General features: G+C 43.8%; 1 protein-coding gene across 1 annotated transcript; it reads left to right on the top strand.

Annotated features, from left to right (window-relative positions):
* Window positions 1–7,903: 7,903 nt before the first annotated feature.
* LOC123102288 (beta-1,2-xylosyltransferase XYXT1) lies at window positions 7,904–12,687 on the top strand. The gene is made up of 6 exons (XM_044523588.1): window positions 7,904–8,425; window positions 8,571–8,654; window positions 8,752–8,838; window positions 8,954–9,016; window positions 9,107–9,220; window positions 11,275–12,687. The coding sequence occupies exons 1-6, from the start codon at window positions 8,278–8,280 to the stop codon at window positions 12,453–12,455; spliced, it is 1,677 nt and encodes a 558-aa protein (XP_044379523.1). The 5' UTR covers window positions 7,904–8,277; the 3' UTR covers window positions 12,456–12,687.
* The last annotated feature ends 1,054 nt before the right edge of the window (window positions 12,688–13,741 follow it).

Here is a 13,741-nt window from a genome sequence, read left to right as displayed (position 1 = left end):
TTACTCGTTCCGTAATACATCATCTCACAACTACCTCATTAGTTGCAATGCTTGCAAGGCTTATGTGATGTGTATTACCGAGAGGGCCCAGAGATACCTCTCCGACAATCGGAGTGACAAATCCTAATCTCGAAATACGCAAAACCAACATGTACCTTTGGAGACACCTGTAGAGCACCTTTATAATCACCCTTTTACGTTGTGACGTTTGGTAGCACACAAAGTGTTCCTCCGGCAAACGGGAGTTGCATAATCTCATAGTCATAGGAACATGTATAAGTCATGAAGAAAGAAATAGCAACATACTAAATGATCGGGTGCTAAGCTAATGAAATGGGTCATGTCAATCAGATCATTCACCTAATGATGTGATCCCGTTAATCAAATAACAACTCTTTGTCAATGGTTAGGAAACATAACCATCTTTGATTAACGAGCTAGTCAAGTAGAGGCATACTAGTGACACTCTATTTGTCTATGTATTCACACATGTATTATGTTTCCGGTTAATACAATTCTAGCATGAATAATAAACATTTATCATGATATAAGGAAAATAAATAATAACTTTATTATTGCCTCTAGGGCATATTTCCTTCAGTCTCCCACTTGCACTAGAGTCAATAATCTAGATCACATTGCCATGTGATTTAACATCAATAGTTCACATCTTTATGTGGATAACACCCATAGTTCACATCGATATGTGACCAACACCCAAAGGGTTTACTAGAGTCAGTAATCTAGTTCACATCGCTATGTGATTAACACCCAAAGAGTACTAAGGTGTGATCATGTTTTGCTTGTGAGAGAAGTTTAGTCAACAGGTCTGCCACATTCAGATCCATAGGAATTTTGCAAATTTCTATGTCAACAATGCTCTGCACAGAGCTACTCTAGCTAATTGCTCCCACTTTCAATATGTATCCAGATTGAGACTTAGAGTCATCTGGATCAGTGTCAAAACTTGCATCGACGTAACCCTTTACGACGAACCTTTTTGTCACGTCCATAATCGATAAACATATCCTTATTCCACTAAGGATAATTTTGACCGTTGTCCAGTGATCCTCAATTTTACACCTTGTTACACAGGCAAGAACTCTTTATTTGACTGTTCCATTTTGAACTATTTCAAAATCTTGTCAAGGTATGTACTCATTGAAAAAACTTATCAAGCGTCTTGATCTATCTCTATAGATCTTGATGCTCAATATGTAAGCAGCTTCACCGAGGTCTTTCATTGAAAAACTCTTATTCAAGTATCCCTTTATGCTATCCAGAAATTCTATATCATTTCCAATTAGTAATATGTCATCCACATATAATATCAGAAATGCTACAGAGCTCCTACTCACTTTCTTGTAAATACAGGCTTCTCCAAAAGTCTGTATAAAACCAAATGCTTTGATCACACTATCAAAGCGTTTATTCCAACTCCGAGAGGATTGCACCAGTCCATAAATGGATCGCTAGAGCTTGCACACTTTGTTAGCTCCCTTTGGATCGACAAAACCTTCTGGTTGCATCATATACAACTCTTCTTCCAGAAATCCATTCAGGAATGCAGTTTTGACATCCATCTGCCAAATTTCATAATCATAAAATGCGGCAATTGCTAACATGATTCGGACAAACTTAAGCATCGCTACGGGTGAGAAGGTCTCATCGTAGTCAATCCCTTGAACTTGCCGAAAACCTTTTGCGACAAGTCGAGCTTTGTAGACAGTAATATTACCGTCAGCGTCAGTCTTCTTCTTGAAGATCCATTTATTCTCAATTGCTTGTCGATCATCGGGCAAGTCAACCAAAGTCCATACTTTGTTCTCATACATGGATCTCATCTCAGATTTCATGGCTTCAAGCCATTTTGCGGAATCTGGGCTCACCATCGCTTCTTCATAGTTCGTAGGTTCATCATGATCTAGTAGCATGACTTCCAGAACAGGATTACCGTACCACTCTGGCGTGGATCTCACTCTGGTTGATCTACGAGGTTCAGTAGTATCTTGTTCTGAAGTTTCATGATCATCATCATTAGCTTCCTCACTAACTGGTGTAGGTGTCACTGAAACAGTTTTCTGTGATGCACTACTTTCCAATAAGGGAGCAGGTACAGTTACCTCGTCAAGTTCTACTTTTCCTCCCACTCACTTCTTTCGAGAGAAACTCCTTCTCTAGAAAGGATCCATTCTTAGCAATGAATATCTTGCCATTCGGATCTGTGATATAAGGTGTACCCAACATTTTCTTTTGGGTATCCTATGAAGACGCACTTCTCCGATTTGAGTTTGAGCTTATCAGGATGAAACTTTTTCATATAAGCATCGCAACCCCAAACTTTAAGAAACGACAACTTTGGTTTCATGCCAAACCGTAGTTCATACGGTGTCGTCTCAACAGATTTAGATCGTGCCCTTTTTAACGTGAATGCAGCTGTCTCTAATGCATAACCCCAAAAATGATAGTGGTAAATCGGTAAGAAACATCATAGATTGCACTATATCCAATAAAGTACGGTTATGACGTTCGGACACACCATTATGCTGTGGTGTTCCAGGTGGCATGAGTTTGTGAAACTATTCCAGATTGTTTTAATTGAAGACCAAACTCGTAACTCAAATATTTGTCTCCGCGATCAGATCGTAGAAACCTTATTTTTCTTGTTACGATGATTTTCCACTTCACTCCAAAATTCTTTGAACTTTTCAAATGTTTCAGACTTATGTTTCATCAAGTAGATATACCCATATCTACTTAAATCATGTGTGAAGGTCAGAAAATAACGATACCTATCGCGAGCCTTAACACTCATCGGATCGCATACATCAGTATGTATTATTTCCAATAAGTCAGTTGCTCGCTCCATTGTTCCGGAGAACGGAGTCTTAGTCATCTTGCCCATGAGGCATGGTTCGCAAGCATCAAGTGATTCATAATCAAGTGATTCCAAAAGCCCATCAGCATGGAGTTTCTTCATGCGCTTTACACCAATATGACCTAAACGGTAGTGCCACAAATAAGTTGCACTATCTTTGCATCTTTTTGGCTTCAATATTATGAATATGTGTATCACTACGATCGAGATCCAACAAACCATTTTTGTTGGTGTGTATGACCATAGAAGGTTTTATTCATGTAAACAGAACAACAATTGTTCTCTAACTTAAATGAATAACTGTATTGCAATAATCATGATCAGATCATATTCATGCCCAACGCAAACACCAAATAACACTTATTTAGTTTCAACACTAATCCCGAAAGTATAGGGAGTGTGCGATGATGATCATATCAATCTTGGAACCACTTCCAACTCTCATCGTCACTTCACCCTTAACTAGTCTCTGTTCATTTTGCAACTCCCGTTTCGAGTTACTAATCTTAGCAACTGAACTAGTACCAAATACTGAGGGGTTGCTATGAACACTATTAAAGTACACATCAATAACATGTATATCAAATATACCTTTGTTCACTTTGCCATCCTTCTTATCCGCTAAATACTTGGGGCAGTTCCACTTCCAGTGACCAGTTCCTTTGCAGTAGAAGCACTTAGTCTCAGGCTTAGGACCAGACTTGGGCTTCTTCACTTGAGCAACTTGTTTGCTGTTTTTCTTGAAGTTCCCCTTCTTCTTCCCTTTGCCCTTTTATTGAAACTAGTGGTCTTGTCAACTATCAACACTTGACGTTTTTCTTGATTTCTACCTTCTTCGATTTCATCATCACGAAGAGCTTGGGAATCGTTTCCATTATCCCTTGCATATTATAGTTCATCACGAAGTTCTACTAACTTGGTGATGGTGACTAGAGGATTCTGTCAATCACTATCTTATCTGGAAGATTAACTCCCACTTGATTCAAGCGATTGTAGTACCCAGACAATCTGAGCACATGCTCACTAGTTGAGCGATTCTCCTCCATCTTTTAGCTATAGAACTTGTTGGAGACTTCATATCTCTCAACTCGGGTATTTGCTTGAAATATTAACTTCAACTCCTGGAACATCTCATATGGTCCATGACGTTCAAAACGTCTTTGAAGTCCCGATTCTAAGTCGTTAAGCATGGTGCACTAAACTATCAAGTAGTCATCATATTGAGCTAGCCAAACGTTCATAACGTCTGCATTTGCTCCTGCAATAGGTCTGTCACCTAGCGGTGCATCAAGGACATAGGGGCTGTTTGGTTCTTGCCTATGTGAGCCCTGCCAATCGTTGGCTAGCCAATTTATTGGCGCAGGATTCGGGCGCCCCAGACTTGCCAACTTTTTGGCGTCGAGCTGAACTTGGGAAGTGGGAGTTGGCTGGGTGCACCAAAATATTGGTTCCCATCCAAACCGGAAGCCAGGCTTGGTCAATGACCAATTTTTTGGTTTGGCAGTTGAGGGCTGCAATCCAAACAGCCCCATAATTCTTCTGTGCAGCAATGAGGATAAACCTCAGATCACAGATCCAATCCGCATCATTGCTACTAACATCTTTCAACTTATTTTTCTCTAGGAACATATCAAAAATAAACACAGGGAAGCAACAACGCTAGCTATTAATCTACAACATAATTTGCAAAATACTATCAGGACTAAGTTCATGATAAATTAAAGTTCAATTAATCATATTACTTAAGAACACCCACTTAGATAGACATCCCTCTAATCCTCTAAGTGATTACGTGATCCAAATCAACTAAACCATGTCCGATCATCACGTGAGATGGAGTAGTTTCATTGGTGAACATCACTATGTTGATCATATCTACTATATGATTCACGCTCGACCTTTCGGTCTCCGTGTTCCGAGGCCATATCTATATATGCTTGGCTCGTCAAGTATAACCTGAGTATTCCGCGTGTGCAACTGTTTTGCACCCGTTGTATTTGAACGTAGAGCCTATCACACCCGATCATCACGTGGTGTCTCAGCACGAAGAACTTTCGCAACGGTGCATACTTAGGGAGAACACTTCTTGATAATTAGTGAGAGATCATCTTATAATGCTACCGTCAATCAAAGCAAGATAAGATGCATAAAAGATAAACATCACATGCAATCAATATAAGTGATATGATATGGCCATCATAATCTTGTGCTTGTGATCTTCATCTTCGAAGCACCGTCGTGATCACCATCGTCACCGGCACGACACCTTGATCTCCATCGTAGCATCGTTGTCGTCTCGCCAATCTTATGCATTGCAGCGCGATTGCATTGCATACAATAAAGCGACAACCATATGGCTCCTGCCAGTTGCCGATAACTCGGTTACAAAACATGATCATCTCATACAATAAAATTTAGCATCATGTCTTGACCATATCACATCACAACATGCCCTGCAAAAACAAGTTAGACGTTCTCTACTTTGTTGTTGCAAGTTTTACGTGGCTGCTACGGGCTTAAGCAAGAACCAATCTTACCTACGCATCAAAACCACAACGATGGTTTGTCAAGTTGGTGCTGTTTTAACCTTCGCAAGGACCGGGCGTAGCCACACTCGGTTCAACTAAAGTTGGAGAAACTGTCACCCGCTAGCCACCTTTGTGCAAACCACGTCGGGAGAACCTGTCTCGCGTAAGCGTACGCATAATGTCGGTCCGGGCCGCTTCGTCCAACAATACCGCCGAACCAAAGTATGACATGCTGGTAAGCAGTATGACTTATATCGCCCACAACTCATTTGTGTTCTACTCGTGCATATAACTTCAACACATAAAACCTAGGCTCGGATGCCACTGTTGGGTTTCGTAGTAATTTCAAAAAAATTCCTACGCACACGCAAGATCATGGTGATGCATAGCAACGAGAGGGGGAGAGTGTGATCTACGTACCCTTGTAGATCGACAACGGAAGCGTTAACTTGGTTGATGTAGTCGTACGTCTTCACGGCCCGACCGATCAAGCACCGAAACTACGGTACCTCCGAGTTCTAGCACACGTTCAGCTCGATGACGATCCCCGGACTCCGATCCAGCAAAGTGTCGGGGAAGAGTTCCGTCAGCACGACGGCGTGGTGACGATCTTGATGTACTACTGTCGCAGGGCTTTGCCTAAGCACCCTACAATATTATCGAGGACTATGGTGGAAGGGGGCACCGCACACAGCTAAGAATATGATCACGTGGATCAACTTGTGTGTAGGGGTGCCCCTTGCCTCCGTATATAAAGGATCCAAGGGGGGGTGCGGTCGGCCCTAGTAGGAGGCGCGCAGGAGGAGTCCTACTCCTACCGGGAGTAGGACTCCCCTCCCTTCCCTTGTCCAAGTAGGAGAGGGGGAAGAAGAGAAGAAAAGGGGGGGGCCGCCCCTCCCTCCTTGTCCAATTCGGACTAGGGGGAGAGGGGGCGCGCAGCCTGCCTTGGCAGCCCCTCCTCTTCTCCACTTTAGGCCCATGAGGCCCATTAACCCCCCGGGGGGTTCCGGTAACCCCCGGTGCTCCGGTTTTATCCGAAACTTCCCCGGAACACTTCCGGTGTCCGAATATAGCTGTCCAATATATCAATCTTTATGTCCCGACCATTTCGAGACTCCTCGTCATGTCCGTGATCACATCTGGGACTCCGAACTAACTTCGGTACATCAAAACTCATAAACTCATAATATAACTGTCATCGAAACCTTAAGCATGCGGACCCTACGGGTTCGAGAACAATGTAGACATGACCGAGACATGTCTCCGGTCAATAACCAATAGCGGAACCTGGATGCTCATATTGGCTCCTACATATTCTACGAAGATCTTTATCGGTCAGACCGCATAACAACATACGTTGTTCCCTTTGTCATCGGAAAGTTACTTGCCCGAGATTCGATCGTCGGTATCTCAGTACCTAGTTCGATATCGTTACCGGCAAGTCTCTTTACTCGTTCCGTAATACATCATCTCACAACTAACTCATTAGTTGCAATGCTTGCAAGGCTTATGTGATGTGTATTACCGAGAGGGCCCAGAGATACCTCTCCGACAATCGGAGTGACAAATCCTAATCTCGAAATACGCCAACCCAACATGTACCTTTGGAGACACCTGTAGAGCACCTTTATAATCACCCTTTTACGTTGTGACGTTTGGTAGCACACAAAGTGTTCCTCCGGCAAACGGGAGTTGCATAATCTCATAGTCATAAGAACATGTATAAGTCATGAAGAAAGCAATAGCAACATACTAAACGATCGAGTGCTAAGCTAATGAAATGGGTCATGTCAATCAGATCATTCACCTAATGATGTGATCCCGTCAATCAAATAACAACTCTTTGTCAATGGTTAGGAAACATAACCATCTTTGATTAACGAGCTAGTCAAGTAGAGGCATACTAGTGACACTCTGTTTGTCTATGTATTCACACATGTATTATGTTTCCGGTTAATACAATTCTAGCATGAATAATAAACATTTATCATTGACTAGGGCATATTTTATTATTGCCTCTAGGGCATATTTCCTTCAACATCCGCCGCCGCGAGGGCTACCGCCGGTTCCCGCGCTCGGCGTCTTGCACGGCGGGCACCCCGTGCCATGGCCTCGTTGGAGGAGGCACGTGGTGCGTCCTGATGCTCGGCGCGCCGGCGGAGGGGGTGCGTGTCCGCCAGCGCGTTCTGACGCCAGGCAGACCGCTCAACCTCTGGCGAGGTAGCTATGGTCGGCCTAGCGCCGGATCCATGCCCCATTTGGGCCTAAGCTAGGGGCGGGCGTTCGGTATAAACCGAAAATTCGGTTTCTACCATTCGGTTTTTCTTCAAATTCGGTTAGTAAAACCAAAAACCGAAAATGGTAGGTGAAAATTGCTAACCGAAAATTCGCTTAACCTAATATTCGGTGCGGTTTTCGGTTTTATGCCGAAGGAACACGTTTGAAGTACTTGCGCTTCGAAATTGCAGCAGGCTCCTTGTCACGGTGCCATTTCTTTTTCTCAAGCCCGGCCGTCTACAGCAGCAGTACCATTCTCTCCGGGCGCTGCCCCCTCACTCTGAGTTGAATCGAGTTCTTGGCGGCCGCCCCAGACCCAACCCAGATCCCCTTTTCCCCTTTTAATGATCCAATCCACCGGAGCAGGCAAGCTTTCTCCGATCAGAGCTCCATCATTCCTTTCCCCGCAAGCTTCCGCATTCCACAGGCCAAGCCGCGAGGCCCTACCGCCGCCGTCTGTCGCCGCTCTGTCCCTTCTTCATGGTGCAGCGCAGCGGCATACCACTACAAAGTAGCAGCAGAAGAAGAAGCTCGAGGGAGTGACTGCCAGTGCCACAGCAAGACCAGCAAGAGAGGGAGGGAGCGGGGGGAGCCATGGGGTCCCCGAAGGCGGCCAGGAGCAAGGCGGGCCAGCTGGGCGGCATCTGGCGCCGCAGGGTCGGCGCGCCCTTCGCCGCCCTCCTCGTCGCGGCCGTCCTCGTCCTCGTCCTCTTCACCGGCCGCTTCCCGCAGGGCCCCGACGGTCAGTCGCCCAACCGACTTGGTCTTCTTCTTCTTCTTCTTCTTCTTCTTCTTCTTCTTCTTCTTCTTCTTCTTCTTCTTCTTCTTTCTTGTCATCTCTCCTCTGTACCGTATCCTCGTGTGTTCTTACTGGAGATTTATCTCAGCTTCCTCGCGGTTCACCCCGGTACATGTGGACGACTCCACCCCCCGGACGGTGCGCGACCGGCCGGTCTCCTCCACGGACCAAGGCAAGAAGATGAAATCCATGCGCTTTGCAACATCTTTGCAGTTGCTTGTGTCTTGTTCGTCGTTTCCTTGTGATTGTTGACCGCTTCCCGTATTCAGACTTGGAGACATCTGATTCCTCAAAGCAAGAAGGGGAGACGTCTGATTCGTCAAAGCAAGAAGAGGAGGGGAGTGACCAAAAAATTGGTAAGCATAGCGGACATAGGAAATGGGCGGGATTTCCCTTTAGTTACCGAGGCTCGTTGGTTTCGGAATCCAGACCGGATTAGTAAAATCTGATGGTTCGGTTTCGGGGATGCAGAGCTTGATGAATCTTCCATGGAGGCAATGGAAGAGCAGAAACAGCCTCCAGAGGACACTCCTGGTGTGGCATTCTTCTTTGTTTTTATGGCCTATTCTGACGGATCAGCTAGTGTATAAATTCTGAATGTTTCTGATTGGGGACAAAATGTAGAGACCAAACCAGCATCTCAAGGCACTACTCCAGCCAACTCCGACTTGGACGGCGAGGGAGGGATGGCGACCACGACCGCGCCGGACCAAGAAGAAAGGAATGCAGGAGGATCTGGTAAGGCTTGTTGTTTTATTGCAAATAAGTTTGTTCCTCAGCCAATCATTTTATTTTTTGCTTTTGCTCCCAAAGCAACTTCACCTGTAGTGGAGTAAGGAGGTGATTATAACTAGCAGTGACTGGCTGATGCGCTTTTATATGTAAAGTTGATTCTTGTAGGGCACTAAAGCTAACAGTGAATGCTATCCTTAAGTTCAACACATGGAAATGTTGAATAGACCCTCTTTCTAGAGGGTAGGAGCTAATTATTCATCCTAGTGGTCCACATTTGGATGACTTGTAGTGCACACTAAGTCAATAACACAAAGCTTTTTCCTTTGTTGGGGAATATAACTGAAGTGCTCTGTACTGTGAAAATTAAGCATGGAACTGTTTTAATGGTTGTACTCCCTCCGTTCGGAATTACTTGTCGCAGAAATGGATGTACCTAGACATATTTTATTTCTAGATACATCCATTTTCGAGACAAGTAATTCCGAACGGAGGGAGTAGTTATTAAAGGCCTAGAAATTTAGGTTTAGATTTAGCCGGATGTGAATTCAGCAGAATTTTGCTAGACTAATATAAACTGATTTTCTAGACAGCAATTGAGCAAGCCTGTTTTTTTAATTGTTAAGCAAGCCTGATTGAGGGCATGATGCATTGACCGCACATAATGTTTTTAGCTCATCAAGAATTATTTTTTATCTGCAGAACTAATAACAGTTTAAGTATAAAACAATAAAAACCCTAACTTATACCAGAAAAACATAGGATTTTTTTTGGCCCGGTTACCTGTCACTTCCAAACTGTGCAAAGTATTAAATGATGTTTACATAGAACACCAAAAATTTTTGTTTCTAGAATTGTTGTCTGTACTTGTGATAACAAAAATGAATTTTCTTTCTATTCCATATAGGTATGTAGCAGATCCTAACTTTATTTGCTTTGGAGGACATTGTAGTTTTATTCATAAAGGCTTAGGGTGTATTTGGATTGTGACCAAAATTGCACCCTATCAATTTTTTGGTCATGACCGAAACATTAGCCTTTGTTTTGGAGACCGAATTTATGGGATGCCAAAGCTCCATTACCAACTGTAATTCATTTTTCTAACCAATGTTGGCATTGGCAAGCAAAACCTTAACTAAAATTTTGGCTAGCCAACTTTTTGTCAGGGCAACCTTCGGCACTTATCCGAATATACCCATAACGTAGTACCCATGTACTCCCTCCGGTCTTTTTTAGTCCGCATATAAGTTTTGTCTGAAGTCAAAGTGTCTTTACTTTGACCAAATTTATAGAAAAAAGTATTAACATTCATAATGCCAAACCAACATTTTTAGATTCATTACGAAATGTAGTTTCGTAGCATACATATTTGATATTGTAGATGTTGATAATTTTTAATATAAATTTGGTCAAACTTTGCAAAGTTTGACTTGACACAAATCTAATATGCGGAGTAAAAAGGACCGGAGGGAGTACAGTAGAAGATACAAAATTTGTAATTTAGTGTCACGAAAGAATATGCTTATGTGGCAATTCTGTCCAAGATGAGAAAAATTGCTTGCTCTGGTTATATTTGGTTCTATTGTTTGATCCTGTTTGCTATCTTAACATGACAGTTAATCTTGCTTGCTATTTCATACTCCCTCTGTAAACTAATGCATGAACTGCAAAACTGTCCTATATTAGTGTACAGAGGTAGTATGTAACTAGCTATGAAATATTATCAGGAATACAATGGCCATACTGTAAACCTCTGGTTGGAATATTATGATTGTAGGGGCTGATTGCTCAGCCTACGCATACCCTTTCTGGATACGGCATTAGTGCTTATTCAGTTTATCTGTTTTTGGTTTAGATGTCTGGATGTTGTGGTGTTTTCTTCTTGTGATTAATATTATTTGCACAAACATATTGCATCCAAATATCTGCCATTGCTACGTGCTACCCCTGTTAAAATTGTTCAGCGAATCAACACCATCAAAACATGTACTCATGGAACTATTTCATACTGGCATGTACTGATCATTCAAAGTTGAGGACTAACAATTATTGTGAAACAGGTTCAGCACCATATACCAAGTGCACACCTCCACCGAACTCGACGGTCTGCGACCTCTCCAACTCACGCTTCGACATCTGTGAGTTGTGCGGCGATGCTCGCACCATTGGTCAGTCGTCCACTGTCATGTATGTCCCACACACACAAACTTCCGACGGTGAAGAGTGGAGTATTCGAGCCCAGTCTCGGAAGAACCTTCCCTGGGTCAAGAAGGTGACTGTCAAATCTCTGAATACCTCGCAACCAGCACCAAGGTGCACCTCCAAGTATGCCATGCCAGCCATTGTATTTGCCCTTGGTGGGCTCACAGCAAATGTGTGGCACGACTTCAGTGATGTCCTTGTTCCACTGTTCCTCACTGCCCGCCAGTTCGACAGGGATGTTCAACTCCTTGTGACAAACAACCAACCCTGGTTCAGCAAGAAGTACATGACAATCCTGAGCAAACTCACACGACACGACATCATAGATTTTGATTCAGACGACCAGGTCAGGTGCTATCCGCATGTCATTGTTGGTCTGAGGAGCCATGGTGACCTTGGCATCTATCCAAACCTGTCACCACAGAACTACACAATGATGGACTTCCGGTTGTTTGTCCGGGGAGCCTATGGTCTGCCTGCAGCCAAGGTGGCCATTCCCTACAAGGCTGATAGAGATGATCCTGACAAGAAGCCCCGCATAATGCTAATTGATCGGGGCAAAACCCGGAGGTTCATCAACGCACCGTACATTGTCCAAGGGCTGGAATGGTTTGGTTTTGAGGTGGTCAAGGTTGACCCGAAGATGGACTCTAGTCTTGATGAATTCGCCCGCCTTGTTGACTCGTGCGATGCAATCATGGGCGCGCATGGCGCGGGCTTGACTAACATGGTGTTCCTGCGATCAGGGGGAGTGGTGGTGCACATTGTGCCGTATGGGATTGAATTCATGGCTGATGGGTTCTATGGAAAACCGGCACGGGACATGGGCCTAGGCCATGTCAGGTACAGCATCAGTCCAGAGGAGAGCACGTTGCTGGAGAAATATGGGTGGAACCATACTGTGATCAAAGACCCCAAAGCCATTAGGAGCAGTGGATGGGACAAGGTTGGGGAGGTTTACATGTCCAAGCAGGACATTGTCCTTAACATGACAAGGTTTGGGCCTGTTTTGCTGAAGGCAATAGATTTTATCATGTAGGTGTATGGGATTTTGGCTGCCTGTATCGCTTTATGCAGAGGCTGGGGTTAGGTTTTGAAATTGTTGTTTTTGTTAGCTACAACATTTTGACAGTTTTTACTAGAAAAAGATACTTCACACTTCAATTGTTTTGGGAGATGGTGTTTACTGTTCATCTAGAGCTGATGTATAGGATTGGATGTGCAAGACCTAATAAATTATGATGTGGAGTGCTGAGCTCAGTTTTATGTTACAATCTTGTCCTGTTCATCTGTAGTCATATGTTCGCAGTGTGAAATGATGTGCTGAACATTGCACGGAGATGAATCTTTTTTTTTTTGGTGTTTGATTGATGCCCTCTTTGCAGGCACATTCTTCTAACTAAATTCTATTATCGTAATATCATTTGTACATACATAGCACTTCGATATAATTTATATGTCCATGCGTGCTTCGTGATACATACGATTTTATTTTTAGAACCAGTCAGGAGAACTGCATGTGCTCTATTAAAGGAGAAGAAAAATATTTATTTTTCAAACCATGCAGGACCATTCGGCATGAGTGGTGAGCTATCTCAAAAACAATGAAACAAAACTGCATGTGCTCTATTAAAGAAGGAAAACAACTGGGGATAGAACCCCAAAGCATGACAGGTTACACGACCAAAAGAGGTACTCCCTCAGTGTAAACAAACCGCAATACGTTTTAGGTGACTAAGTGCAACCCCAACAGATCCCCTATCCAAAAAGAAACTACTCTCTCTATAAAAAAAAGAAATATAAGATTGTGTAGATCACTATATTAATCATCTAAACGATCTTATATTTCTTTACATAAGGAGTACCATTTAGTGGAAGTTTGGGCCAAAAAACTTCTCCAACAGATCCCCTAAAAAGGTGAAATAAATGTACAGGATCATGTAAACTTGGCCACAACTTTCCTCTGGTTTAGGGGAAGTTTCTCTTTCCGTAAACTTTTGGCGGGCTAGAAACCACGTGAAACTTCCCACCACTCTGCCCGCCCCTGCCGCCCGCCCACCGCTGCCACGCCGTCGCTACCTAGCTACCAGTCGTCTGAGCCTCGAGTAACCTGATGAGCCACCAATCACGGGAGATGGCGGGATCAGCCCCAAAATGATAGTGTGGCACACCTGGTATGTCACCTAGAGGTTGCACCGATGGGGAGGAGCAGGGGAACGATCTGGGAAGTGACATGTGGATGATTTGGTCGATGAAGATGCATGAAGGAAGCAGGCGATGGGCGATGCAATCAAGGAGGACTAGGGCCAGGGGCGGAGCCAGGGG

This window comes from Triticum aestivum, chromosome 5A (genome assembly GCF_018294505.1).
Source record: "Triticum aestivum cultivar Chinese Spring chromosome 5A, IWGSC CS RefSeq v2.1, whole genome shotgun sequence".
Classification (NCBI taxonomy): domain Eukaryota; kingdom Viridiplantae; phylum Streptophyta; class Magnoliopsida; order Poales; family Poaceae; genus Triticum; species Triticum aestivum.
Note: the sequence above shows the minus strand (reverse complement) of the source record. Positions and strands in the feature narration are given on the sequence as shown.